The 26,011-nt window shown below is 42.0% G+C and overlaps 1 protein-coding gene across 5 annotated transcripts in view; it reads left to right on the top strand.

Annotated features, from left to right (window-relative positions):
* The window catches only part of atp8a2 (ATPase phospholipid transporting 8A2), a 115,807-nt gene that overhangs the window by 14,146 nt on the left and 75,650 nt on the right, over positions 1-26,011 (top strand). For 4 of the 5 annotated variants that reach the window (XM_006628015.3, XM_015341594.2, XM_015341595.2 and 1 more), the window contains 22 exons: positions 5,835-5,934; positions 7,559-7,657; positions 8,044-8,089; positions 8,431-8,471; positions 9,471-9,544; positions 10,978-11,047; positions 11,279-11,406; positions 11,780-11,891; positions 12,143-12,311; positions 12,635-12,762; positions 12,934-13,011; positions 13,111-13,199; positions 13,535-13,579; positions 14,435-14,510; positions 14,630-14,735; positions 15,186-15,268; positions 15,742-15,791; positions 16,548-16,617; positions 17,025-17,109; positions 17,379-17,518; positions 19,062-19,200; positions 23,531-23,595. In XM_006628015.3, the coding sequence (XP_006628078.2) occupies positions 5,835-5,934; positions 7,559-7,657; positions 8,044-8,089; positions 8,431-8,471; positions 9,471-9,544; positions 10,978-11,047; positions 11,279-11,406; positions 11,780-11,891; positions 12,143-12,311; positions 12,635-12,762; positions 12,934-13,011; positions 13,111-13,199; positions 13,535-13,579; positions 14,435-14,510; positions 14,630-14,735; positions 15,186-15,268; positions 15,742-15,791; positions 16,548-16,617; positions 17,025-17,109; positions 17,379-17,518; positions 19,062-19,200; positions 23,531-23,595 (1,993 nt within the window). Of the gene's footprint in view, positions 1-5,834; positions 5,935-7,558; positions 7,658-8,043; positions 8,090-8,430; positions 8,472-9,470; positions 9,545-10,977; positions 11,048-11,278; positions 11,407-11,779; positions 11,892-12,142; positions 12,312-12,634; positions 12,763-12,933; positions 13,012-13,110; positions 13,200-13,534; positions 13,580-14,434; positions 14,511-14,629; positions 14,736-15,185; positions 15,269-15,741; positions 15,792-16,547; positions 16,618-17,024; positions 17,110-17,378; positions 17,519-19,061; positions 19,201-23,530; positions 23,596-26,011 lie in introns of those variants that run through there. The other variant, XM_015341597.2, reaches the window with a different exon arrangement.

Here is a 26,011-nt window from a genome sequence, read left to right as displayed (position 1 = left end):
AAGAGATGTATAAGGAGCCCACCTGGAGAGCGTCTCAGCAGACTAAGGCTTGACCCCTGTGCACCCAGTCAGCCCTGTAGTTCCCACCATTGCCACCATGCAGCTAAACAGCACAAATTACTGTATCCCAGAGAGATGTGGAAGAGACACGACAGCCACAAAAAACATTTGAGGTATTATCATAATGTAATAAAGCCTGTTATTTTCTTATATATAGCTCATATTCTGCTTTCGGTTTTAAAAATGGCTGAATGAGCACTATAGATTGAAAATTCAACTACTTTTGAAGCACTCAGTGCCCATTAGTGTAGGCCATTAGTGCGCTTTATTTCGGTGCCTTATGTTTGTTGCATTGTTTTCAGTTTAATTCCAAAGTGGAGGTCTATTTTTAAGAACTTATTGACTGGTCATTGAGATTAAAGGCCTTCTTTTTTCTAACAAAGCAGAACATTGTCCGTTAGACTCCTACTCCACCACAATGTAGTATACAGTATATTACTCTAATGTACCTCTTTCTTCTTCATCCTCACTAAGCACCTAGGTTATTGCCAGCTTGTGGACTTTTATTAACTATATGTTGTTGGAACAAGCATCATTGAAGCTCCTATGTAGCAATCTCCAGACTTATCAATATATTCTGTTTTCTTTTGTCGGAAGTGCACCACAGCATCTCGCCTGTCTGCTCCAGTGTGCTGTATACAGTAATTGGAAGTCAAACCACATGTTTAAGAAGTTTGTACAGATGAACTACCCAGTCTTTATTGGTCTTTATAGAGTAGTAAGATGAAGAGTAATTTTAAAACCTTTCACTTCAAAGCAAAATTAGCTTTTTGTACCTCCCAAATACAAGTTTATATACATTTTATATCTGTTGTACAGAGTATGGATCAGGGGGAAAAATGTCAGTGTTTTATAAACTAGACCTGGATTGATGTTCTCAATTTTGGTTTTTTTGAAGCTGCAAGCCTTTAGGGAAGGTCTCTTGTAGTTAAACTGTTTGCAAACATTGAGAAAATGAATACTTGGAGCATTTGAAAAACTGAACTTGCTTTGTGACAAAAAAGCAATGCAGTCCTGAAGGGTTTTTGTGGAATATTATACTACCAGTGTGTCCATAAAAACTACATGGCCCCAGTACTAACCCACACATAAGATTCTGCTGGACCTAGAGTATTTGTCAGGTAAAAATGAGGATACGTGCTGGAATTTGTAAATATTTTGGTGTGTAAATGCTACATATTTTTTGCATGAATTGCATTTTTTCTACGTGAAAGCAGAGATACAGAAATTGTTACTAATTGTTATAGTTAAGTAGGGTTTCCTGGATGGCATTGAATCAGTGCTAAGATAGAATGAAGCTTTCAGGCTTAGAGCTGCAGATCCCACTGTTTAATATCAAAGATTAGTGCACTGCTGTCTCTTCTTTAATTTTTTCAGAGTAGTGTTAAATAATTACATTGCCATCTTATCTTGCTGAGTGCTGTTTACCTTTTAAACTTGTTATAAAGCGAGAGAGCCATTAGTGCATGTAGCATTGTGTTATAGTGCTGTTTGTCTGAGTACAGAGCGATACTCTACTCCAACACGTTAATAAATAGTCCTATCACCCTAAATGAGAATATAAGAACAGTTCCAATTAAGGGGAGACCATTCTGCTCTTGTTTAATAGAGCTAAATGATTCCATTCTACAGTTTTTTTCTTGGAAGAGTATAAGCTTCAAAAATGGTTGGAAAATGTGGCTCAGCCCACAGCCCACAACTCTAAACATGTGTCTTATGTACAGCATTTGATTCTAAATGCACTTCCATGTAACACTTGTCTTCTCTGGGTCATGTTTTCCTGTTGATGAAGACGTCTGCTGTGCTTTTTGCTTTTTCTGTGCAAGACTTCAAAGATTAATTTCTTTCAGGCTCTCAGTTTTAAGACGTTTCTTCAAGACACCGGAATGTATCTAAATGGTGTTCTCTGGCCTGATTCCAGTTGTGACCAACATTGTACCCACTATTATGCGTCACTTGATCATTGCAACACTAAGTGCTATAACCAAGCATCTTCTATGTAGTGTATCTATTCCTTATCATGTTCTTAAATTTGTCATTGTTTCATTTTTAATTTCTGTATGTCTCAGTCTGTGTAATCAGTCATTCTAGGCAATTATGAAACAATAACACAGCAGGAATGGCATATTAATTCAATAACGGTGAGTGCAACAACAAACGTAACATATCAGTGAAAGGTCTGCCCATTGCCTCTGATCCAGAGTAGTATGTCTGTCACTAGTTTGTCTGGGATTATGTTTTTCTGGGATAACTTTAGTACTGCTGTCTGAATCTAATGCCATGGACCTGAAACATTATTTCATATGTGTAAATAAAAAGTACTAAAAGGCATTTTCCTGGGCTTGGAATGGTGTGTGGTCTGCATCCATCAAAAATGGCATCCATAAAAATGTTTTTGGCATCCATTCCTACCTGGTATCAATCTGATAAAATAATATTTACTATCTTTTTACTCATGATATCAGTTGCTAAACCTCTCATTTTGGATTTGTGCTGCCATTAAGCAATATCTGTAGCTCTCTAGTGGAGAAACTCAAACTCTCACAGCAATGATACCCACCCAGTGACAGGCCTTCAAAAAAGCTACACATCTTTTATCTCAGCCCAGTCAGTGACCTTTGTACTGTATCCGTTTAGGCACACATTACTGAGTAATCATCACTGGAAATACTTTTTCATTCCCAAGAATACGGTTAAGTCCTTGTGACATTTTGCTGTGATCAATTTTGCATGGTCACTTTGCAGTTGAAAAAGATTTGCTCACACACTGTGCACACAGGTATTTGTATTTTAGCGTGTTTTCTCCCATTGTGTATTGCGGTTTAACATAGCTGTGTGTGCTTTTGTCTGATTCTATAGTGCTTTACTACAGCATGCTTCTTTTGTCATGGTGTATCACGGCAGACCCTTAGAAGAAAAAGGCACTGCAGGCTCTCTTGCAGTCAGTGCAGAGCTGCACACTTCAGCTCAACATTTCCTTTGACACTGCTGCTGTCAGGCACCAAGAATGGAAAAGAAGGGGATGATTTCAGATGGTTAGATTTCTTACTGATATTGTTCTCCTCCGTATTGATTTTCAATGTGAAAGAAAGGGACCAAAGCCAGCAGACTGATCCTACCTTCATTAAAATTTGATTCAGTTCCTGTTGTTTAAAAGTGTGGCTCTGTGCCGCGTCCATGGCAGTAGTTGTCATAAAACTACTGTATATTGGATGCATCTCATCTATTCATTTAAAAACAGCTTCTCGTTGCAATCTGTTACTCAGCTGGATTTCACTGCATATTCAGAGAGTTGTTATTATTATCATTATTAAGTAGCTGCTGCACAGCTAACTGACTGATTGCTCTGAGCAGGTGAGCCTTGAGCTCATTTCCCTGACTCATTAGTCAAATGAACATGTCCAAGGTCTGTTAGCCTTGTTAATAATTAATGCGTGAGGAGTTTTCAGAACCTTTTTTAGAGTCTTCAGGAAGGGATTAATTTTGCTAGATTAGAACCTGGCACTGGACAGATCTTCAGCGCAGCATTTTTACTGTTTCTGATAAAGAGTGTCTTATCATTTGCTATTGTGCCAACATGTATAGCACAGATGCTTGTCCTTATATGCTTATATGCAGATTTCTCATTGCTGATTGAAATATCACATTGTAGAGTTATTTTCAGTCACCAGCTGTCTTTGTGTCAGTTATTGACATCACAGAAAACTTCAAAGATGACCTGGATTATGAGCATTTTGGAGTTCAGTGTCTCTCTTTAGCCCGGCTTTGTGCTTGTTCAGTGATCCTTCCTATTGCATCCCTACTGCTTCCCAGAAGCTGCTAGAATAGGCTAGAGGTTTAAAGCACAGTTCCATATGTGACAAGGTGGACTGTGAGACTCCAGCACTGAGCACCCTAAAATTTAATCTCCATTCCCCGAATAATGACCCTGCCTGTGATGTGATATCACTAATCATTAACTAATGTTATATCTAACAATAACACAAATATTCGGGAAAGGATAAAACAACCCATGTCTCCTATTGTATTCCAATCATTTTCCCATGCTTTTTAGTATTTTGCCTTGATTACAGTGCATAAAAAAACTGGTACACTGCTTTGCACGATGTCTTTATTATTCGTTTTAATAAACGACAGCCGGTTTGAGCCTGATAGCTTTTTATTCATATTTGTTAGGTTTAAATGAGATATTTATTCATATTTAAACATATTGGTTTATTTGTGTGGTCTGCGAGAAGTAGCAGTTCATGGTTCATGCTTGCCTTGACAAGATAAGAAGCAATATTCTAACTGCAGCACAAAGATGTGAAAGCTGCCCCTGTGGGAGCAGAGCCCATGTTGTTTTAGGGATTCTCCTTGGTTGTTGTAATCTGGTCATCTGTCATCAGATCAGCCTTGATCATGTACTGCATGGACTGCTCGAGCTGAAGGTTTGTGCGTGTTCCGTTTGTAAGTACTGTAAATCATCCTTAAGAAAGGCATTACAATACTAACCATGGAAATTGTTGTTTTGCAGGCTGTATGGAATAATTGTGAATAATTGGTTTCTTCACCCTTTACTGAACACAGAAAGAGAATGACAGCTGGTAACTCCAGAGTGCTATTAGCAATCAGTCCTAAAGAGACAAGACACTTTTTACTGCTGAAAATCATGCGGCAGACAGATCGCTATGAATAGCAGTAATTGCAATAGTAGTGCATCAATAATAGTAGAAATATTAGCTCAAACAAGCATGTTCATCAGTTTAATAAGTGTAATAACTATTGATTGTTACAATAAAGTTGTTTGGCTCAGATAGATAACATTATTGAACATTCATTTATTTCAGTAAGAGGTAAACAGATCATTGTAGTGCACTTCCACACTGGAAATGCAAAGTATTACTAAGTACTACATGTGAAAGGCAAACCTTCTGAGCTGCAGAATTATAATAATTACCCCAGTGCCGTAGTTTACATTCCACAGGTGATGTTCATTAAACAGTGTGTATTAGAAAATAAATTGTCAGTGTATAGATAAGGTTTGTCTTTCCGTGTTAATGTTGGAGCTGACATTGACGAATGGCGACCTCCCAGGCTGGGCTCTCTGAGCTGCTGATCACTGCAGTGCCCGGCAGGAGGGGAGATGCGTGCTCCGGTGTGGTCCTGGGCAGTTCAGATGAGGCTTCTTCTTAGATTATCATTACTGGATTATTACCTTGAGAAAAACAAAAACCTCAGATACGCACATGCTGCAGGTATATTCAGAAACTAGCTGTAGCTGTATGTTTTTGAGACCATGTTTGCTGACCATGTATAGAAGTGTTTCAGAGCACTTTGCTTTATAAGGTGTGAAGGCGTAGATATTTAGACTTGACCACCGAGAGCAATCTGTCTGACATGAGGCCTGGCCCAAACTCAGGTCCAGCAGACCTGGAGGAAAGCAGCCACAGTGACTGCACCAAAGACAAATGACATTACTGTGAAACAAATGTTTTTAAGATTATTGTTTTTCTAAGATGAAAATCTTTTCCTCAAATCTTAACATGTTGATAGATTACTAAGATATACAGTGGGCTCTTTCAGTCCATGCCTTTGCAGGCTTTTGGTCCAACTCTCCCTTAATTTGGTAATTGATCTTACTGCTGTAGGTCACTTAAATAATTAAGAATTACCGTCAGCAAAGACTTTTAGTGCAGTGGAAGGCTCAAGGTTGCCTTCCCATAGTTAAACTGTCTCTGTCTCAGGAAGGCTGTCAGCGTTTACCATGTTTGCTCTCTGTCTCCTCTCCCTAGCACGGCGAAGTACAGTGTGCTCACCTTCCTGCCACGCTTCCTCTATGAGCAGATCCGAAGGGCTGCCAATGCCTTCTTCCTCTTCATCGCCTTGCTGCAGGTAAGGCTGCTGGCCGCTCCCAGTCACTGACTGACCAGAGCCTCCGCCCTAAACACCTCTGCTCTTCTCTGACTCCCCAACGTGAAGCAAGCAGTGCACTAACGAACCACTTGGATGTTATGTATTCAGTCATGTCTGGCACTGATGAGATAGGGGCTGACAGGGCTATTCTGCACAGGGTAGATCCAGTTACACCCAGTTTTGGATTCCTAATGAATAGAAAAACCATGCATGGTGCTCCAAACCCACCAGTCTTGTGTTGTTTTGTCAGCATGTTGGCTCTGCGTCAGTCCCTTCTTTTCCACTGCAGACTGAGACGAAATTCAGTCCTGCACTCTTTTAAAGCTCACTTCCATGGATCCACCATTTGGACAACATCATTTTTTTATGTCTCATGATCATGGGGAAGTGAACATCCACTTCACTTCAAGGGCAAAGAGTTAAAAACCAAGGTCTAGCGTTTTTCCATGTGTACAGTATGTAGACAGAGAATCAAAAACATCCATTTGCCAATCTGTAGTTAGGGCTGTGAAGAGGTTTGATTTTAATTAGTTTTGCTGTATTGGCCTTGCTAAAACCTGGTCATGAGAGTGGGGCTGTCACATACTGTACATAAGAACTCTTTCTCTTACATAAGAGAAAAGCCATTGAGCTGCTGCATGGGTGTAAAGGGTGAGAGTGGGGTGGAGAGAGGGATGAGAACCTGGGTAAATTACCATCCTGATGGACAAGACTAGGGTTTGACCTCCTCCCGAAATCTCATTCAAAACTCCATTTAAGTGAATCCCGTTTGTCCTTTTTAGGGCAGTAGAACAGCAATGACCATGCGATCAGTGAATTTTTGCCTCATTTGTTGGGAGAACTGGCTTTTCTTTCCCTAGTGCTCTTTCTCCTGATGAGAAACTGTTTATCTGTACAGACCCTTCACCCTGACAAAACACAGCAACTGAGAACCACTCAGATAGCATCTCTGAAGATTTACAATCAGTGAAAAATGAGATAAGATTGTATATATAAACTCTGTAGGGTTCTGTGCTGAAGGTTTGTTTTTGCAATTTAGATTCATAGCCTAGCATCATGGAATGTATAACTGCAAGTACGGTTGCTCTGAAAATAGGAGCAAAATATGTATCATTTAACATCCTTGGGTTCACTGACGCATGTACAGTACACAACCTTCTGAAAGAAAGATGGCTGTGATTAACAGTACATAAACATAGAATGTAGCTGGAGAGTTTGAATCCTATCTCCAGACTTTCAAAGGCAGTTCCAAATGACTTAAGTGTAATAATATGACCCAGTGGACCTCTGACTTCATGTGAGCATGACCTAAACAAATACTCGTACAAGTCATGGAATGTCATTGATAAGAACGGCCAAAAAGTCAGTCCCTTTCTTTGGAAAGTAGTTTCACGACTGTGATGTTCTGAGCTGTGAAACCATTCAAGATGTCGTGGTGCTGAATGTATTTCATGATGTCTATTGTCGGTATGTTATACCGAAGGATTTGAGCTCTGGTAAAACCTGATATAGCTGCTCCTGGGATTAATAACACTGCTTTCTCAAAACAGCGATTAACCAGTCAGTTAGAGAATCAGTGCCTTTTTTTAACCCATTTCTCCAGCAAATCCCAGACGTGTCTCCCACTGGCAGGTACACCACCCTGGTGCCCCTCATCTTCATCCTGACTGTGGCTGGAATCAAAGAGATTATTGAGGACTATGTGAGTGTGCTGTTCTGCCATTCTGACTCATAGCACTGCATGAGTCCCTGCAACCCTAGAGTCACAGCATAGATCTATAAAGAATGGGGATTATTATCTGCAGATTGGCTCTTATGATAACCAGGCTGATGTTCTGTAAAACATTTGTATTTTCATTAAGATTTTATGGATTGTTTGTTACATGTATATATAATTTAGATAAATAGCAAAAGTGCTTGTAATTTAGTTTTATACCTTCCATATAACTTAGTCTAAGTGATCTTAGACATTTCATCTTTCCCTAAGGTGGCATAATAACCTGTTCTTATTTGAATCCCATAAACAAGAAATTAGGGATGTGGAAATTTGTGCATTTTGTTTTAACTTTACTGTTGATTTTACCACAGAAAAGGCACAAAGCAGATAACACTGTCAACAAAAAGAAGACCATAGGTAAATCACCAATTTCTTGTTAGAACTGTGTTAATCAATGAATGTGGCGATGCATGTGAACTGATTATCATTTAAATTGAATTCTTTAATTGATGGGGAAGCTTCTGATTTTTTATAAGAGCTCAGGAAGACTTCAAGAACTTAAGAAAGGTTACAGACAAGAAGATCCATAAATTAGTAGCTAATTAATCCATAAATGTGATTACTTCATCTCCTGCCGTAAAATTATTTTTAATTTAATTCGTTTTCAGTCTGATTGCATTGCAGTGCCCTGTCTTAGTAGACAGGGATGTTAAAATCTGCCTGTTCGCTGATACAAACAGTTGTTTATTCTCTTCCAGTTTTAAGGAATGGAGCCTGGCAGACGGTGATATGGAAACAGGTATGTAGGGGTATTTTAGAGCAGGGGGTGTCCACTCCTGGTCCAGGTTTAGAGAAGGGGTTCCCCCTGGAAGAGAAGACAGAGGCTGAGGGATGTTATTAATGAAGCCTGCTGCTTTTCCCAAGAACAAAAGCTTTCTTTGATGAATGGAGAGTGAAAGTTAATTTTAGCGCATTCTTTTAAATATTCCACGAAGGTCTGGCTGAATAATGCATGAGTGAACGACTGGGAGCAGCCATGTGAGTTATGTGTCGAGACTTTGACGTACTTTACTGCTCTTCAGCTAATTGAACGGGCATGTCTGGCGCTACACTACATGTGGAAAATCTCACTAATTATAGGTGAAAACCTTTAAAATGCACAATTATCCATAGGCGTAGACTTTGTGAAAACCAGGGCTTTATCCTAAAAACATGTTACTGTGTTAGAAATAGGTCTCATTTTCAAAGTGGCTGGACATCATTGTCCTCCTGTTGGAAACACAGAGGCTGTGTGAGTGAGGTGTGATCACAGGACAATCCAGATGTTTGTACAGGGCTGCACTGGTGCTCATGTAAATAGGATCCATGTAGTGGCAGAAGACTTACAGGAGCACTTCGGAAACTTTGGATAGCGAAGGATATTTAGTCTCTTGTCTCTGTTTCCACCTTAAACGTTTATAATGAATGTCTGAAAGCCTGTTTTTAAAGTAACATCATGCCTGGGTGCATGGTTATATTATTGTAAAGTTGTAAAGAAATCCCAGCAACACTTTTATACAGTATATATAATTTTATAATGCTTCTAATAATAAAAATCTATTTTTTCATTTCTTTGGCTTTCTCTTTGTTTATAGATTTTAGTTTTTCCCCTTAGGCTATTTCTAACATGGATGTCCCTTTAACATGGTAACAGTGAGCTGGCTTGGGCAAGGGATGCTGTAGTGTACTAACACTTTTCTGCACTCTTCCTCTTTCTCTTTGCTCTTGTGCTGTCGCAATACCGCCTCTGGTACACTAGGTGGCAGTAGGAGACTTTGTGAAGGTCACCAATGGGCAGCATTTCCCAGCTGATATGGTCATAGTGTCTTCCAGGTCAGACTTTGCCATGTGTTGTGGCTCTGTGCATGTCACCTCCTGCTGGTCTTAGTGAGTTTTGCGTCGTGTGTTTGCTGTGAAGCTAAACAGAGGTTAATGCCTTTCTGATTGTCTTGGCTTAATTCAGTCTTATTTTGCTCTCTCAGCTTTACAGTACACCAGGCTGGCTGGGATATAGTAAGGCATGCTTAGTGCTGTAAAAGGAGTATTAAAACATGGTTAAGAAATGTAATTCCCTATATTTTGTTGTCATGCATGTAATTGAGTAGGTTTTCCTCCGATTCACTGTGGCACAGCTGCAGCAGAGTGTGATGCGAGGCATGGTGCAGCACATCACACGCAGACCACTGTTTGAACAGCAGATTTTAATCAAATTTAGCATACAAAATCATATCTAGCATTATTGTACAGAGAATGAACAGAGCCTGTTTATAGGAATATGTCATCTGAATGGCCACAGAAAGTTTAATCAGATATCTCTATTAACTAATACTAAATTATGGATCATCACAGTGTCAAATTAATAATGGTATGATTTCCCCAAAACATGTGATTTTTATGCCAGCTGTAGTTTATTTTATATTCAACAGAAGGAAAGTGCAGCTTTGCATTCATTTTGTATTCACTGTTCTCATAATTTGTATATTTGGTTTCTCAATTAAACGGTCTTTGTGCCGGGAAATAAAAATTCTGTGTTTTAAAGCTGCTATTTACACTGAGAAATGTGTTGTTGCTTGAAGTTATGGTACAGACAAAATTGATGGGGTGACCAACGATGACCAACCCCTCAGCACTGTTCCAGTTCCATCTCTGGCACTATAAAAGTCTGATTTGCGACACACACAAAACTAAAATCATCCATATCGCAGCTCTGCTGTGCATTTCAGGGGAAATGGGAAATCCAAATATATGATTTCAGTGATCTTAGACAGTTTTTTGCTTTCAGCCAACATGACTATCTTAAAATGGATATCCTGCTACTTGTACATTGCAGTTGCTGCCTCATTTGTAAACAGTGCAGGCTTGTGTCATTACCAATCAATGGCGGCTGAAAAACACCTTCTAACAGTGACAAGATCACTGGCTTCATTACCAGTCATTTTCTTTACTCAGAAGCACAGACTGGCATGGATCAGATGAAATGCTTATTAAAAGAGATAATAAATCACATTCCTGTTCTTTGCCTCTGTGGCAGTCTACATTTGTACAAATTAAAACATAGTAAGTTGAGTCCTCAATCATCAGTCTGTGGGAAATGATGATGGTGATGATGTTCAGAAGACATATTCTTATTAATATTGTTTAGTACTGCAAAACTACCGAAATTAAAAATGTAAAATGAGGGACGGAGTTGGAGACTCGCGTGTATTATCTTCCGACAGGGAGTGAGTGGTCTCTGATGGAGCCTCTCTGTTTTGGTCTTCCCACAGTGAACCCCAGGCCATGTGTTACATCGAGACCTCCAATCTAGATGGGGAAACCAACCTGAAGATACGGCAGGTAGGCCTTTTCCCAGTCACACTGCACATGCGTGCAGCGGACCAGTGCAGTGGTGCTGGACAGTGTGGAGTTCGAAGGGCATTTGTATTGTGTACAGCCTGAGTTTCTGGTTCATTTGTCCTTCACAATGTTCCTCTGTGCTTTAAAGCCCAGACCATGCTGACTGCATGTATTCACATCCAGTTTCTAGCACTGATGTCCACTACCCCTGCCTTGCCGTTTGTCTTCTAGGGCTTGCCTCTGACAGCGGCGGTACAGTCCAGCGAGGACTTGGTGAACCTGGCTGGCCGGCTGGAGTGCGAGGGGCCCAACGGACACCTGTATGACTTCACTGGCACTCTGCGTCTGGATGACCACAAGTACGTCTGCCCTCACACCTGCTCCTCCCCATGTGTTATTGACTTTAGGGTTATTTTTTGTGTGTGTAATTACTGTAGATATCATCACTGTTGTTAGCAGTGTTATGAACAGCCGTGCTAAAAATAATTACTTAATATATGTATTCCAAATAATTTCAAACATTATTTCAAAATCATTCTATAAGAATATTTAAATATTAAATCTGGCCTGATCTGGATAGAGTTAATAATTAAAATGCATAAATACAAAATATTATAAATACTGTAAGACATTGCTCATATTTTATTTTTTCCACTGAATAGGATCTCTATATATTTATGCAGTTGTTTTCTTAAATCTGTCCACTGAAAACATTATACTGGTTTGTTTCAGTCCAGTCCCTCTGGGGCCAGACCAAGTGCTTCTGCGGGGGGCCCAGCTCAGGAACACCCAGTGGGTTGTGGGAATTGTAGTCTACACTGGACATGACTCTAAACTCATGCAGGTCAGTTGCTATGCACTTTATATACAGTAGCAGTGGGCCCCTGACCAACTAATTATTTACGAGGTCCCAGTTTTATCTGATCCTATACCTCTCTTAAATGTATAAATATATTCAATATAAACATGAATTAAACCATCTTTAGATACTTGAGTCCCAGAAGGATGAAATGCACACCACAGTGTTCTGGATATAATTATTGATTAAAAAATTGTATTTGATGGTGTAATGTCGGGTGTTCTTCTACCCTGCAGAATTCCACCAAGGCACCCCTGAAGCGCTCCAATGTAGAGCGGGTGACCAACATGCAGATCCTGGTGCTGTTCTGCATTCTCCTGGTGATGGCGCTCGTGAGCTCAGTGGGTGCAGCCATCTGGAACAAGCAGCACACCGAGGCGGCCTGCTGGTACCTGTCCCGGGCAGGTGAGGGGTCTTCCCTGGATGGTGCCGCTCTGAGCACCCGGTAGTGCTTCCGCGGGACTTGCAAACCTGCTCTAGCACAGGGGTCTTCAGCTCCTGGCTGGAGGGGTTCTCCAGTAGGGTATGTTGTTAACAGTGTAAGACTTAAGCACAAGGAAGCCTTGACTAGACAAGGTGAACTCTACAGGTTTGAAACTGTCAGTGTTTCAAGGGGACCTAGACAACCATCTAGATTCCTGTCCTGGTAGATGGGGGGGCACTATTCTGCTTCACATGCTCGGCTTAAGAAAATTCTAACCTTCAGTATCCTCCCCCGCCAACTGCAGCTGATATTTCTACCAACTTCTGGTACAACCTGCTGACCTTCATCATCCTGTACAACAATCTGATCCCCATCAGTTTGCTGGTCACCCTGGAGGTTGTGAAGTTCACACAGGCCCTCTTCATCAACTGGGTGAGTGAACTGGGGACAACCTTCCTGTGCCACTGTGAACTGGGGTACCCTCTGTGTGTAGCCTCAGTGATACTAAGGTCAGCACAATTAAATGGACGGATTTGAGACATTTGGACATCTAGGATGTGTTACAGTCGTGGGCAGTCATGCTATGCTTGTGCTTGCATCCAGGACACAGAGATGTACTACGCTGAGACTGACACTCCTGCTATGGCCAGGACATCCAACCTCAATGAGGAGCTGGGCCAGGTGAGGACTCTATCATACCTTTTCTTAGCTAGCAAGTCAGGATTAAAATCTGAACTCCAGATGTAACTTGGTCCAATGCACTTTTTTCATTCCCAACAGGTGAAATATCTTTTCTCTGATAAAACCGGAACCCTGACATGTAATGTGATGCATTTTAAGAAGTGCACCATTGCTGGGATTACCTATGGGTGAGTCAGAATAAGACCAGCCTATCAGAACCATTATCTACTGTATGTGGCTATACAGTACATCAGTTCAGGGTCTGAAAACAGATGTTCATTAGTTAGTCGAAATTGGAAAGGATTAACACTCCCTGGTGGATGTAGTACATACATCTAACTGTTAGGAAACCACAATTTGACAAAAGCATTGGATTATAAATCCTATTTATGAACCTGGAGCCTGGATGTCAAGTGCCTTATTGAATCACATATCCTGCTTTACACACTAATATATGATGTTGAAAACTACCTTATTATTGATCCATGCTGAGCAGTATCCTGAAACTTGTGTTTGCTTTCAGCCACTTCCCAGAGCTGGAGAGTTATCGCTCAATGGAAGATTTCAGGTATGTTTTTCCATGCGGATCTTCAACAATATTCATAGGACACATATACAGTGTTGTTCTTTTATTCTCTCATGGAGATATAGCGACTGTAATCTGAATGTGTTGGCAAAAACGTCTTGAATTTACAGTATTACATCAAGCAGGTGCTAAGTTCTGTATTGTGTTTTTTTTCTTATTGTGAGTTCTATATTGTGAGGTTACAGCAAGCCATTCAAAGATTGCTGTGATAGGACACCACCTGCTGTCAATGTGTGGTATTGCACTTTTCCCTGCTGCACTTGCATCAATATGGGTGCAGTAGGTAGGTCCCTTTTCAGGCCATCAAGGGCCATGGGGGGAATGGGGGGCAAGGGCCAGCATTTTTCTTGACCATCCAACACTGGAGGTGGAGGTGATGTGGCCAGCATCACACTCCGGCCGGCCTATTACCCCCGGAAGGATTAAGCCCCGGTACTCATTTGGAAAGCAAGCTAAGTGCAGCTGGGAGCCGTCGGGAAGGAATTAGAGTAAGCTCCATCGCCTGCCCCCGCCTGGGATTGAACCAGGGACCTTCTAGTCAGGAACGAGACGCCCTTACTGCCTGATTTCTCATTATAATTTTTGAAATTTAATCAAGGTTTTTGATTGTGCAGTGAGAGAGAAGTTTTTAATTTAAAATTAAGTAATAAGACTTTATTTGTTTTATTCATTTTCTTTGGACACTTTTGCTCATCTTCTTGCTAAAATGCACACAGTGAGTACAGGGTTATACAACACTGTCTACTGTGTGGCTGGTGGTTAACCTTTGTTCCTGCTGCTGGGGTGTCTGTGATGCGTGGTTTTGTGAATACTGGAATTGTTTTCCTCTCCCTGCAGTAATCTGCCATCAAGCAGTCACAGCTCCACTGAATTTGACGACCCAGCACTCATACAGAACATTGAAAAAGACCATGTATGTTTTTTCAAATGCTGTTTTATTGGGATAGACATTCATCAAATCAACACAATGTTATTTTCCGTAACAGTGCTTTGACCTCCTCCTTCCCTCCGTGTCTCTCCTCCTCCCTCTAGCACACAGCTCCACACATCTGTGAATTCCTGACTATGATGGCCGTATGTCACACTGTTGTTCCTGAGAGGACTGGAGACCAGATCATCTACCAGGCCTCTTCTCCAGGTCAGACACTCGTACTGATGCACTAACAGTCACAACTATGAGGCAAAATATCATAGCTGGTCACCACATTACTGTATGTTTTTAGAAACTTTACAATTAAGGTTTTTCCTACACAATATGTTTAATCAGTCTAGCTGCACTCAGGAGCACGAAGCCTGTTAGAGAAGATGATGTCGGCCATTTGGACTCTTAGCTTCCCTGCACCTACCAGTCCCTGAAGTGATACTGATATGATGTGATCCTGTTTCATTTTTGTGTTTTGCACATTTTAAACCTGCTATTGTCATTTTATTAATTTAATGTGTTTTTTTTAGATTTTTGTTGTTGCATGTCATCGCATGCTGTTATTTCCTTTGTACATGCACATAATGTGAACCCAGCGCACATTTGTCACCGTAGATTAGGACATTAGCAAAGAAAAACTGATCAGAATAATGTTGTCTCTTCCAGATGAGGGGGCTCTAGTCAAAGGAGCTAAAGGGCTGGGCTTTGTGTTTACGGCAAGGACACCACACTCGGTCATCATCGATGCGGTCAGTGCTCAGGACCATTCTTTTCTGTGGAAAACCTCCTTTAGCTGACAGGCAGAGCGGGATTAATAAATTGACAAATTATAATTAATACATTAATCAAATTAATTTATCCTGCATGAAACTATGTAATTTCAGAAGTAATTCATCTTTACGTAGTCCTGTCTTCTTAAAACCCTAGTATTGCAATGATAAGCCTTCTCCATCTAAAGACAAGATGTGCAAAATGTAACCAGAAAGTTGCAATTGTGATCCGAATGTTTGGGCCATGCTGCGCTTTTGCTTGTTGCTGCTATATTGGGAGCAAACCCCGTTTTATGCATCAGGTAAGAACTAGGATGTTGATGCAGGAGGTTAATCTTTATATTGTGGGTGTGAAAGTGCTGTAAGCATTTGGAACTCTTTTTTTGATACTACAGGGCTAAGTGATGCTCGGGGCAAGCTTTCAGGTGATGGAATGTATTGTTATGTTTCAGAGGGGGAAGGAGCAGAGCTATGAGCTGCTGAACGTACTGGAGTTCTCCAGGTACTGATGCCCCAGGTGTCCACTTTACACTGCCCTACTACATGCTGCGTGCTAGCCTACTGGACACTACACCATTCTTACTACCCTAATGTACGCAGCCCCAGAGCACAATCACATTATACCAGAGTGCCCTGCCCCACTGTACACTGTGCAATATCCCACAGCACACTGCACACTCCCACACTGCACACTGTCCTACTGTCCACTGCACACTGATCCTGCCCACTGCACTCTCCCTCACTGCACACTGTCCCTCCGTCCACTGCACACTGTCCCGCCACACTCTCCCTCACTGCACACTGTCTCTCTGTCCACTTCACTCTCCCTCACTGCACACTGTCCCTCTGTCCACTGCACACTGTCCCACCACACTTTCCCTCACTGCACACTGTCTCTCTGTCCACTTCACTCTCCCTCACTGCACACTGTCCCTCTGTCCACTGCACACTGTCCCACCACACTTTCCCTCACTGCACACTGTCCCTCCATCCACTGCACACTGTCCCGCCACACTCTCCCTCACTGCACACTGTCCCTCCATCCACTGCACACTGTCCCGCCACACTCTCCCTCACTGCACACTGTCTCTCTGTCCACTTCACTCTCCCTCACTGCACACTGTCTCTCTGTCCACTGCACACTGTCCCACTGTCCAGTCCAATCCTGAACATTGACTGTCAGTCCTGGAAGCTAAAGGCAGGAGTGAAAAGCAGGATGCTGTCACAGTGAGACGATAACGCCTGCTCTGTCTTACAGTAACCGGAAGCGGATGTCGGTCATCGTGAGGACTCCGACAGGGAAGCTTCGACTGTACTGCAAGGGTGCTGTGAGTAACACTCTCCTCACCACCCACCTGCATCCTGCAAACAAGACAATCAAAAGATGCTATTCTTAAAACAAATTATGATATTCACTTACGGGGTCTTGCACGTAACAGTACAAGGGCTGAATTTCCTACTGTGTAACATGGAACATTTTGTTAATCCAAATGTAAACTTTATGTATTTTTTTTATAATATTGGGATCTAAAAATCTAAAATCTAATCTAAAAATGCTAGTGTATTAGACATTGTCAATGAATAATCTCATTAGAGTTATGTATTCAGCGACTGTTTTTTCCCCAACCAAGCGATATGTGCTACGTATGTAGGTGTGTATTTACAGTCTATGTCTGTACACTAGATTGTATCCATGTCAGCTAAGAGTACTGTGCTGTGTTCTGTATGTTTCCAGGACAATGTGATTTTTGAACGGCTTGCGGACGACTCCCAATACAGAGACCTCACCATCTCCCACCTGGAGCAGTTTGCCACCGAAGGTATGCTAGGCTCTTGGAGGAGGTGGAGCAGATTAGTGATGGGTTCATCTCTTTGGTTAGAAAAGAAGTCAGCGCGACTTCTAGACATAGAAATGTTGTCACACAAGTGTGAGTTACAAGTGAGAAACTGTGGCCTGACCTTCTAGCTTCAATTTGTTTATTTCCAGACTCTGTGTAAGAGTGTGCTCTGCCCCCACTCTCCTCTCTCTTTCAGTGTGAGAGAGTTTGAGCAGTCCTCTGTGCCCTTTTCTCCTTTTTGTCTCTCTTAGGGCTGCGGACGCTGTGCTTTGCCTATGTTGACCTGACAGAGAGTAGCTATCAGGAGTGGCTGAAGGAGTATAACCAGATCAGCACAGTGCTGAAGGACCGTGCACAGAGGCTGGAGGAGTGTTATGAGGCTATAGAGAAGGTAGTTGTCCAAGTGCTGCTCGGAGTTCATACAGTCGCTGGAAGGGCCTTCCTGTTTTGTGGAAAACGGTAGATGGTCCCAGTTGGTGTGAGATTTGATTTTTGTTTTTTCACATTGTGCAGTGTGTTTGCAGTGTCAGGATACAGTAAGTAAACCGAGGAGTGAACAATATGCAAGCATATTACAACAGAAGATCAAGATTCAGATCAAATGAATATAAAAACAAATACAGTTTGCAAATAATTATGGGAACCCGACATGTTGCAAGATACAGTATACTGTACTTAAAGGTGATATCTCCAATGTTTTAAAGAAACCACACCAAAGATTTATGGAAATCTTAAAATGCAGGCATTGTTTCTGTCCTATTACGACAAATGGATGGGCCCCAAAGGGGGCAGCAACTGTGGCCAGGGGTCAGCAGTGAAGAGGACAGAGTCGCAGTGGCAGTAATGTTACAGGAAGCCCGACTGTGGGGCTACTGACACAGTCAGGGACAGTGGAGTGTAAGCCTGTCAGATGGGCCCATGCAGCAACACACAGTCTGGCCAGCAAGAGGCAGTGTGGACTGCCACATCATACCAAGCACACCCAGTTTCCATGAAAGCTTCATTTATGTGTAGGCTCAGCCTTCTGCAGATATTAGTGGCCATCAGAAGGTTGTCATTGTTTTCCCCATCAGGTGACTGGTAACACTCTTGACAGTAGAGGTTTGTTGTGTTTGTTATTTCCATTCTTCAAAAGAACCACGACAGCTTCTTGATAGCTTCTTGTTTATTTAGTCTCCCTGATAAATGTTATAGTTCAAAATAATGAAATACTGAATTACAAGAAAAAAATAGAGATCTGCTGCTGTCAGACACATGCGTGGGACTTCTTTGGAACTGGCAGCCAAAGCTTTATGTGTTAATATACAGTCCAGTGAGCACTAATAACCCTGCTGTTTGCCTTCACCATCTAAACATCCTCTAATTGAATACCAGGCCAGCACTGGCCCTGGCTGACTGCACTGTTCATCTGTAACATTGTGCTGCCAGTGAGTATCAAAGAGTCCGTGGAAAACACTCTGGTGTCCATTATGCTCACTGTTAGAAGTGCACTCATCCACACTGCTGGTGACAGATCTCCGTAGCACCACTAGCCATTATAAACCCAGTCCTGTAGATACTGCAAAGTGCAGGAACAAAGATAAATGATTTTTTTCTGGATTTATTTTGTTAGACTCTGTCAGACCATGAAGCACATGACACAATTCCAGATTGAGCAGATTGCCACTGTTCAGCAACTAACAAGTCATTCACAGCCTGTAAGCCTATAGACAATAACCTTCACCCAAGTGAATTTCCTGTCTTCCTTTTTTCCTTAGAAAATATACTCTTTTGGAACATGACAAGATGGCAAAGCTCTTTGAGTCAGCTGGTTAATGTCCCCTGCTTTGTGAACTAATTTTTGGAAAACTAAACTGGCCATCTCCCTACATGCACTGCTTGATCTCCAAAGTGTCATTGATGTGGCAGTCTGAGAGTCAGCTCTATCCCTGCAGAACCTTCTACTGCTGGGTGCCACTGCCATCGAGGACAGGCTCCAATCTGGCGTCCCCGAGACCATAGGGACACTGATGAGGGCTGATATCAAGATCTGGGTGCTGACGGGGGACAAGCAGGAGACTGCCATTAACATTGGTGAGTAGAGTCATACTTAAGTTCTCACACGGTATCTCTGTCACAGTTGTCTAGGTCTCCAGTGTGCCCAGCTCATTTACACAGAAAATAACAAAAGTTCTGTCATGGCAAGCAGAAGAGTATTTGACACATCATTGCTCTTTTTCGCTGCCACAATGCCTTTTGCTAGGTATGCTCCTGAAACGTGTTTCTTGTTGGGGAAAGGGTTTTAATTTGTAAGGTCACAAAAGGGCCATGTCAGCTAGGTCTGGTTTTTGAAAAACATTTGAGAAAAATAAACCATGCGGCAGCTGCTGGTGAGTTGCTGTGAAGTTCCAGATGAGTTGGCTTGATCCCTATTTGTAACAGTGAATTACAGAGCAGAGATCAATTTTACAGGGTAATGTTAACCAGCTTGGGATCAGGTCACCATGGTGTGAGGGCAGCTGCCATGTGTAGGACCTACAGCATAGGACACACAGCAGTGTACTACACATTTTGTTTATTAATTTATTTGGCTGGGGCTTTTATCCACAGCAACTATCATTGTGACCCATCTATACAGCTGGGCATTTTACTGGGACAGTTTGAATGAAGCACCTTGTACAAGGGGTACTTGTACTTGTTTGAGCCCATAGCCTTCAAGTTACAAGATGGAGTTCTAACTGATCCTCCACACTGCTATTTTGGTATTGAGAGTAAAACCCACCTCTTATGAGAACAGAAGAAAATTATGAGAATAAGATGGTCAGCCCAACAGACCAGCAATCATGGAGTGAGTCTCTCCCTGCATCAAGTCTAACTCTGTGAAACATCACAGGGGGTGCGCCACCATGACGGTGGTTTGGCAGTTAATTATTTCCTTAAATCCCTGTGTAAAACAATCATCCATCATCCTCCACCTATCTAAATCTCAACATACAAAATCAAATATTTCTGCCACACTTGTTTTAAATTATTAGTACAAGGACACAAGACAAAATATTCAGTTTAGCTCTTCCATGCACATTCTTGTTCTAAATGGGCCTTTATGTTTATACAGGATCAAAGGCAGCGTTTAATGTGTAATTGCAGTTTGACTGAAACTGCTGTTCCCACTTGGTAATAAGTGCTTGGCCCTTCCTGATCAATACTATAGAAATGAATGAGATGGAGTGCCGGTACAAGCCTCAGTGAGCAGCTTTTCATAACGAGCACTCAGTCTCTATAATGCTTTTAAAGCACGTGGTCCTCAGCAGTCATTCATTGCAGTGTGTAAACACTTATCTTTATTTTAGTATACTAGCAACAGTCTTGTTTCAATCAGTACTTACACGCAGAATGCTTAGACTGTGCTGAACAGTGTCACATATGCAGATGCTGCCTCTGACACAGATACAGACCACAATGGATGTATTGTTCAGAACCCGGACAAGCAAGAGAAGTGTTAATTTCTCATGGCAGTTCTGAGAGATACGACAGGCTGCAGCAACTGCAACTATTTGCCCCCCCCTCACCCACAGCCGTGAAGCAACATTGAGTCCCAGAATTGAAATGCATGCCTGGGTGGCAGGCAGCAAGGCCGTTCAGGTCTCAAGTACCCCAAGGCTTAGAGAGTGCTTGTTGTACTCCATAATACAACTTAAAGGAGCACTTGGGGACAAAGGCTTTGATCAAAATATCAGGACTGACGAGAAATAACTGTGATCCCTTCTGAGGTTGGAACAGGATCTGTGGATTAGGAATAAGGTTTGGCGTCCCAGTGGTTAAGGACTTGTTACCAACTTGTTACTCATGTCAGGCTCTGCCATTAACTCGGTGCGTCACCCGGAGCAGGTTACTCATTCTCGTGTGTGCTGTGTTTCAGATGAGGCATAAAACCAAAGTTGTAAATGGCTCCACAGCAGCAGTTTTTCATGTTTAATTCACCCCCTAGCCTCATAGTGTGGTTCTTGATCACATTATCTAGCAATAGACTATTTATTTTCGTTGATGTTATCCTTGATTAATTAGTTATTGGGGGAAATGTTTACAGGCTACATACAGTAGCAGGGATTTACATATCTACAAGAAGCTTAGTTTCAGTGTTCTGTTTTTCATGCACTTTTGTGTGGAGTAAATACATACCACCTTCACTGTGCAGTATAAACTGCTATGCATAAAGAACATAGTTTTTTTTTATTTTGATCCTTCTATAGGTTTCTCCTGTAGACCTGTCTGTACAGAAACCCCCATTATTGCTTAGCTGTTTTACTTTGGGATAACTTGACTGCTATTATGGATAAGTCACACATTCTGAGTTTTTTTCCTTTGCCTTTAGCTGTAGCACACAAAGAACAACACACACACATTTCCATTCTTCAGAAAAAAATGCCAAAAAAGCGTTATACAATGGCATGCATTATTTATAAATTTGTAATATAAGACTGTGAAAAAAGAAATCTGTGTGTTCGGAGCGAAGCCCAGATTGCCTTCTTGACTCCCTCAGAGCTGTCTGTGCAGACAGGCCTGCTGACAGTGTGGATTCCTGAAAGCTCCCCGATCCACACTGAGCCACACAGAGGCACTCAACCACAGCCCCACCACACAGGCATCAGGAGCGACTGTGCAGACAGTAGCTGCCCATGCCAATGAAGCCAGTCAGGTTCACTTTCGTAATTTATCCAGACAGTTCAAAATTTCTTTATCCGTAGGCGTGTAAGAGTTGTCCAGATGTCTGGTCCTGACTTAAACCAGAAGCTAGACAAGCCAGCCTTGGGTTTTAAAAGTCTTTGCAGCAAACAATCTGTATTATTTAAGTGATCTTCAGCATGAGCGACGATGAAGAAGCAAAGTATCCGTCAACCTTTTTCGAGTACAGGCAATGACGAGGCTGGGGGAGTCAGTTTCCAGTCAGTGCGCTGGTCCCCAAGTAATACTCAGTGTTGTCTGGACAATGGCCCAGCCTAAAGATCAGGCAAGTGACAGACCAGTGGGGCAGAGTGAGGGAGTCCCCCCACAAAACTGCCCAAGCACCGCCAACATACATGTACTGTCTGTTTCAGGGCCGTTCATTTAGACCTACAGTACAAGTTTTCATTAGTTTTTGCCCAACCAGCACGTTTGACATTTGCTCAACAGGCAACATTTTAATAAACATGAAAGCACTGAGAAAGACAGCAGGGCTAATAAAACAGCAAAAAACGTGAAAAAACACAGACATTAGACTACAGAATCGGTAAAGCTAAGACAGCACTCTCTTGTTCTTGGAATGCCAACAATGGTGCTATTGAATGAATAAGGGATAATTAGGTAAAGACACATAAATGAGTAAATAACCAGAGTGAAAGAAGGGACCACCCAGTTGGGTGTTTGTATCCAGGGTGTGAAAGCCCTTAGCAGGGGGCTGTCGGGACTTGAATGACAGGACACCACCCGGAGGGCTCCCTGTTTTCCCTCTGCATTATCTCCTTTCTTATCCTCCCCGGAGAGTTTCACTTTCTAAAAGTTTAGGAGATAAGACGAAGGGTGTCTCAGACTGTAGGTTTGGATGTACGAGAATTATAAATCGGTCTGTTTTAGTTTCTTTTCCTGCTTTACAAAGTTATTGTGCAATGTGAGCTCATAGCACACACGAGAGTAAAGCACGACAGGCTTCAGATACATGAACTTAGACACAGAAATCATGGCCCGTCAGGGTTCTGTTTCTGTCTGATACAGACAGCAGCTTTCTTCCTGTCTCACAGGTTAAGGTTTAGGGTCTCTCGGGGTCCTTGACCATAGGGAAACTGTGACGTGACGTGTCTGTTCTTGTTGTGGTTGGGAGACATTCCTTTGTATGGTCTATCCTGTAGGGGTCTCCAAGACCCCTTCTCTGATCAGCGAGGATTAGTCTGTTCCATAAAAAAAGGAAGGAAGCAGTAGTGCTCCATGTTAAATACATGGATGGCCTCTCAGAAGGCCAGCCATCCAGCCCTGACCTGTGGTCACCTGGCGTGAAAGGAGGAGTCTCTGCTGTGCCAGCTGGACTGGAGCCAATTGCAGTTCAGGGTTCCTTAGCTGCAGTCGCTGGGACTCACCCCAGTATGTGCATGTCTTTAGGTTTTTAATCCAATCCGCACATGATCATTTGTTTTAAAAACTACAATGCTCAGCATTTCACCGAGCACAGTCTCAGTTTTGGTATGGGATATATGAAGCAGTATCAAATTCAAAATTATTGATGAGGTGATGATGAGACGAAAGACCTAGATTGTTAACAGGGATGCCGTGGTGCTGGAGTTGAGCAAGCCTGTCTGATTTACTGAGTTCTGTCTGATTTACATAACTGTGTCAGAGGGTACCGAATAAAGGTCCGTGTTTAACCCTTCAGTGCCCTGTCTTTCCCTTTCAGGATACTCCTGCAGGCTGGTGACCCATGGCATGTCTCTCATCATTGTCAACGAGGACTCCCTTGATGTGAGTACAGACCTGCTTGGTGTCCGTGATCATTATTATCTGCATCATTTCATTTTTGAAAAGTGTTGTAGACGTTACAAAAATAAAAAAAAACACTTCATAAGATCAATGGAATTACAGTAATACGATTATTTTTACATCAATTAAAAACCTATAAAATAGTAATGCAAATTACAGCAATACCAAACTCAAAAACAAAATAATTGTCTTGAAAGCATACATAAAGAGATTATTTAAAAACTTATTCAGCTGTTATAATTGCATCAGACAATAAAACTTTACTGTGGTTGTTAGTGAAGGGATTCGGTGAGTCAGGGTCTGATTTCTCTCTGGTTCATACTGAGCAGATATTAAACTTAACAGCTGTTCCCAGATGTTAAAACACCAGGTCTGTAGGTTCTCTCCCCTTGTGGCTGGGTATCAGTAAAGTCAGGTTTTGCTAGATTTAGGAGATCACTTTTGTGTTGGAAATTGTTTGTATTGTACATATCTTCAATCAGCAGTGTAGAACAGTGATTTTTACATATTGTATAATAAAAGCAACTCAGAATACTTCAAAAGTGTTTTATTATTCCTGTAAATATATAGCTAGTGTTGTTATTACCAGTTGGCACTTGTAGGCTTTTTTATCTGAGTGACTTCAGAGAATTCTTACATGGTGGGTAGTGAATGGTGTTGAATTCCTGCACTGCACTGAAGTGGGGAGATAAAGAAATCAGACTCTAGCACACCTCGCTTTGAGGAGCACATTCCAGGAGCTGGCATGGTGTGGTGAACTCAGAAGCTCTGGCTAAGTGAAGGTATGGAGATCTATATCTGGGTTTTCCTCGTTGACACAGTACCTTATTTCTAAAGAACTTGTGAGAGAAGGAGCAGCTGAATTATTAGTCTGCTGTGCTCCAGCACTACGTTTTGTCCATTGTGCTCAGAGCTGTTCAGCATTGTGGGGAAAGCTGCTTTCAAAGGGGGGGAGGCCCTTTCCAAAGAACCTCTGCCATCCTCCCGTGAATTCCACAAGTCTTCCTAAAGACACTGTGCAGCCGGACGAAATCCTGCAGCGGAACAGCCAGCGCTGTGGTCCTGCCTTAGGTCTCTTGTTGTAATGAAGAAAGAACTCTTACACCACACCCATTTATGTCTCAAATAGATTGTCAGTGTGAGCTGCAACATTCTGTTGCTAGTCTGCCAACAAATTCATTTAATGTTTTTAATTGTATGTGTATTTCTGTTGTCTCAGTTGCTCTAGGATGTGTTTTTAACCAAGCGTTACAATATTTTATATACCTTAATTTTCTTTAGGCATTATGCTATGTTATATTAATTTTAATACTGCCTTGGCTAAAAGCGTCAGCTAAATAAATGAGTAAAAAAAAATCTATTTCCAGAGAGGGAGAGAATGGAAAGTGTTAAGGATGTACATATATTAGGAAAGCACATTTTGTTTCCTCATGGATTTAAATTAAAACAAACCCAAGCTATTGAGCAGGTCAGTTGAACATTCCTCCCACATCTTTTAGACACGGTTTTGAGTCCCACTGGAATATGTGGCAATGTCCGGAAGACGAGTATCTGTATCTTGGGTGGAACGTGACTGTCAGCAGGACAAGAGAAAGACAAGCTGCTCTTGAGATTAGAGGGCAAATGACTGTCCTGTGGAGTTCTCGTATCAGGGAGTGACCTCTGGAATTCATGGACCAGGACTGAGAGAGTAACTGACATGTACTGTATCAGAGCATTCGACACATGCCTGCGTAATGTTGAAACACTTCAAGCAAAGCTGTGATGGAAACTGTTGGCAAAAATGAAAAGGGTGGACTGATGAAGAAGGAAGCAGTATTACAGAGATTTAAAACATGAAGGGGGTGGAATCAGACATTGTGCTACCAACACATTGAAAACTTTCAAAATGTAATCTCTCACAGTGCACGTCTGTCAGTGTTTAAGTTCATCATGTTACTTTCAGCATCAGTTTGCAGGAGGCAAAGATTGGTGTGCAATAAGGCAATTTAGGCTGCTGTACCTAGGATATTGAGGATGCTCAGTGAGCAGTTTGAGAATCTGTAGTTAAGAACATTTCCTTCTGTCGTGGGGTCAGAATGTAAATATACAGCATACAGTACGTCAAACATACATTAAAGGCAAGAGAAAGGGCACTGCGGGGTCAGCCTGTCAGTCTGACAGTCGCAGAGTTTTGTGTAAAGGAGCCAGGCTGTTTCCCATGCAAGCAGGTAATGAATGGGCTGCAGCTCGCTCTCTGACAGAGTGTCTCTCCTGGGAGGCTGGCTGAGCCACAGGCCCAGCCTGCTGAAGGAATCACTGTGTCAGAGCTCTGCCTGCATGACGTCACTCCGCCCTCTGCCGGCACTCACTGCCTCTCGCTGAAAGAGTTACACTGTGCAGTATCCCTCTAATTGAG

This window comes from Lepisosteus oculatus, chromosome 5 (genome assembly GCF_040954835.1).
Source record: "Lepisosteus oculatus isolate fLepOcu1 chromosome 5, fLepOcu1.hap2, whole genome shotgun sequence".
Taxonomy (NCBI): Eukaryota; Metazoa; Chordata; class Actinopteri; order Semionotiformes; family Lepisosteidae; genus Lepisosteus; species Lepisosteus oculatus.
The sequence above is the reverse complement of the archived record's forward strand: the minus strand, read 5'-3'. Positions and strand labels throughout refer to the sequence as shown.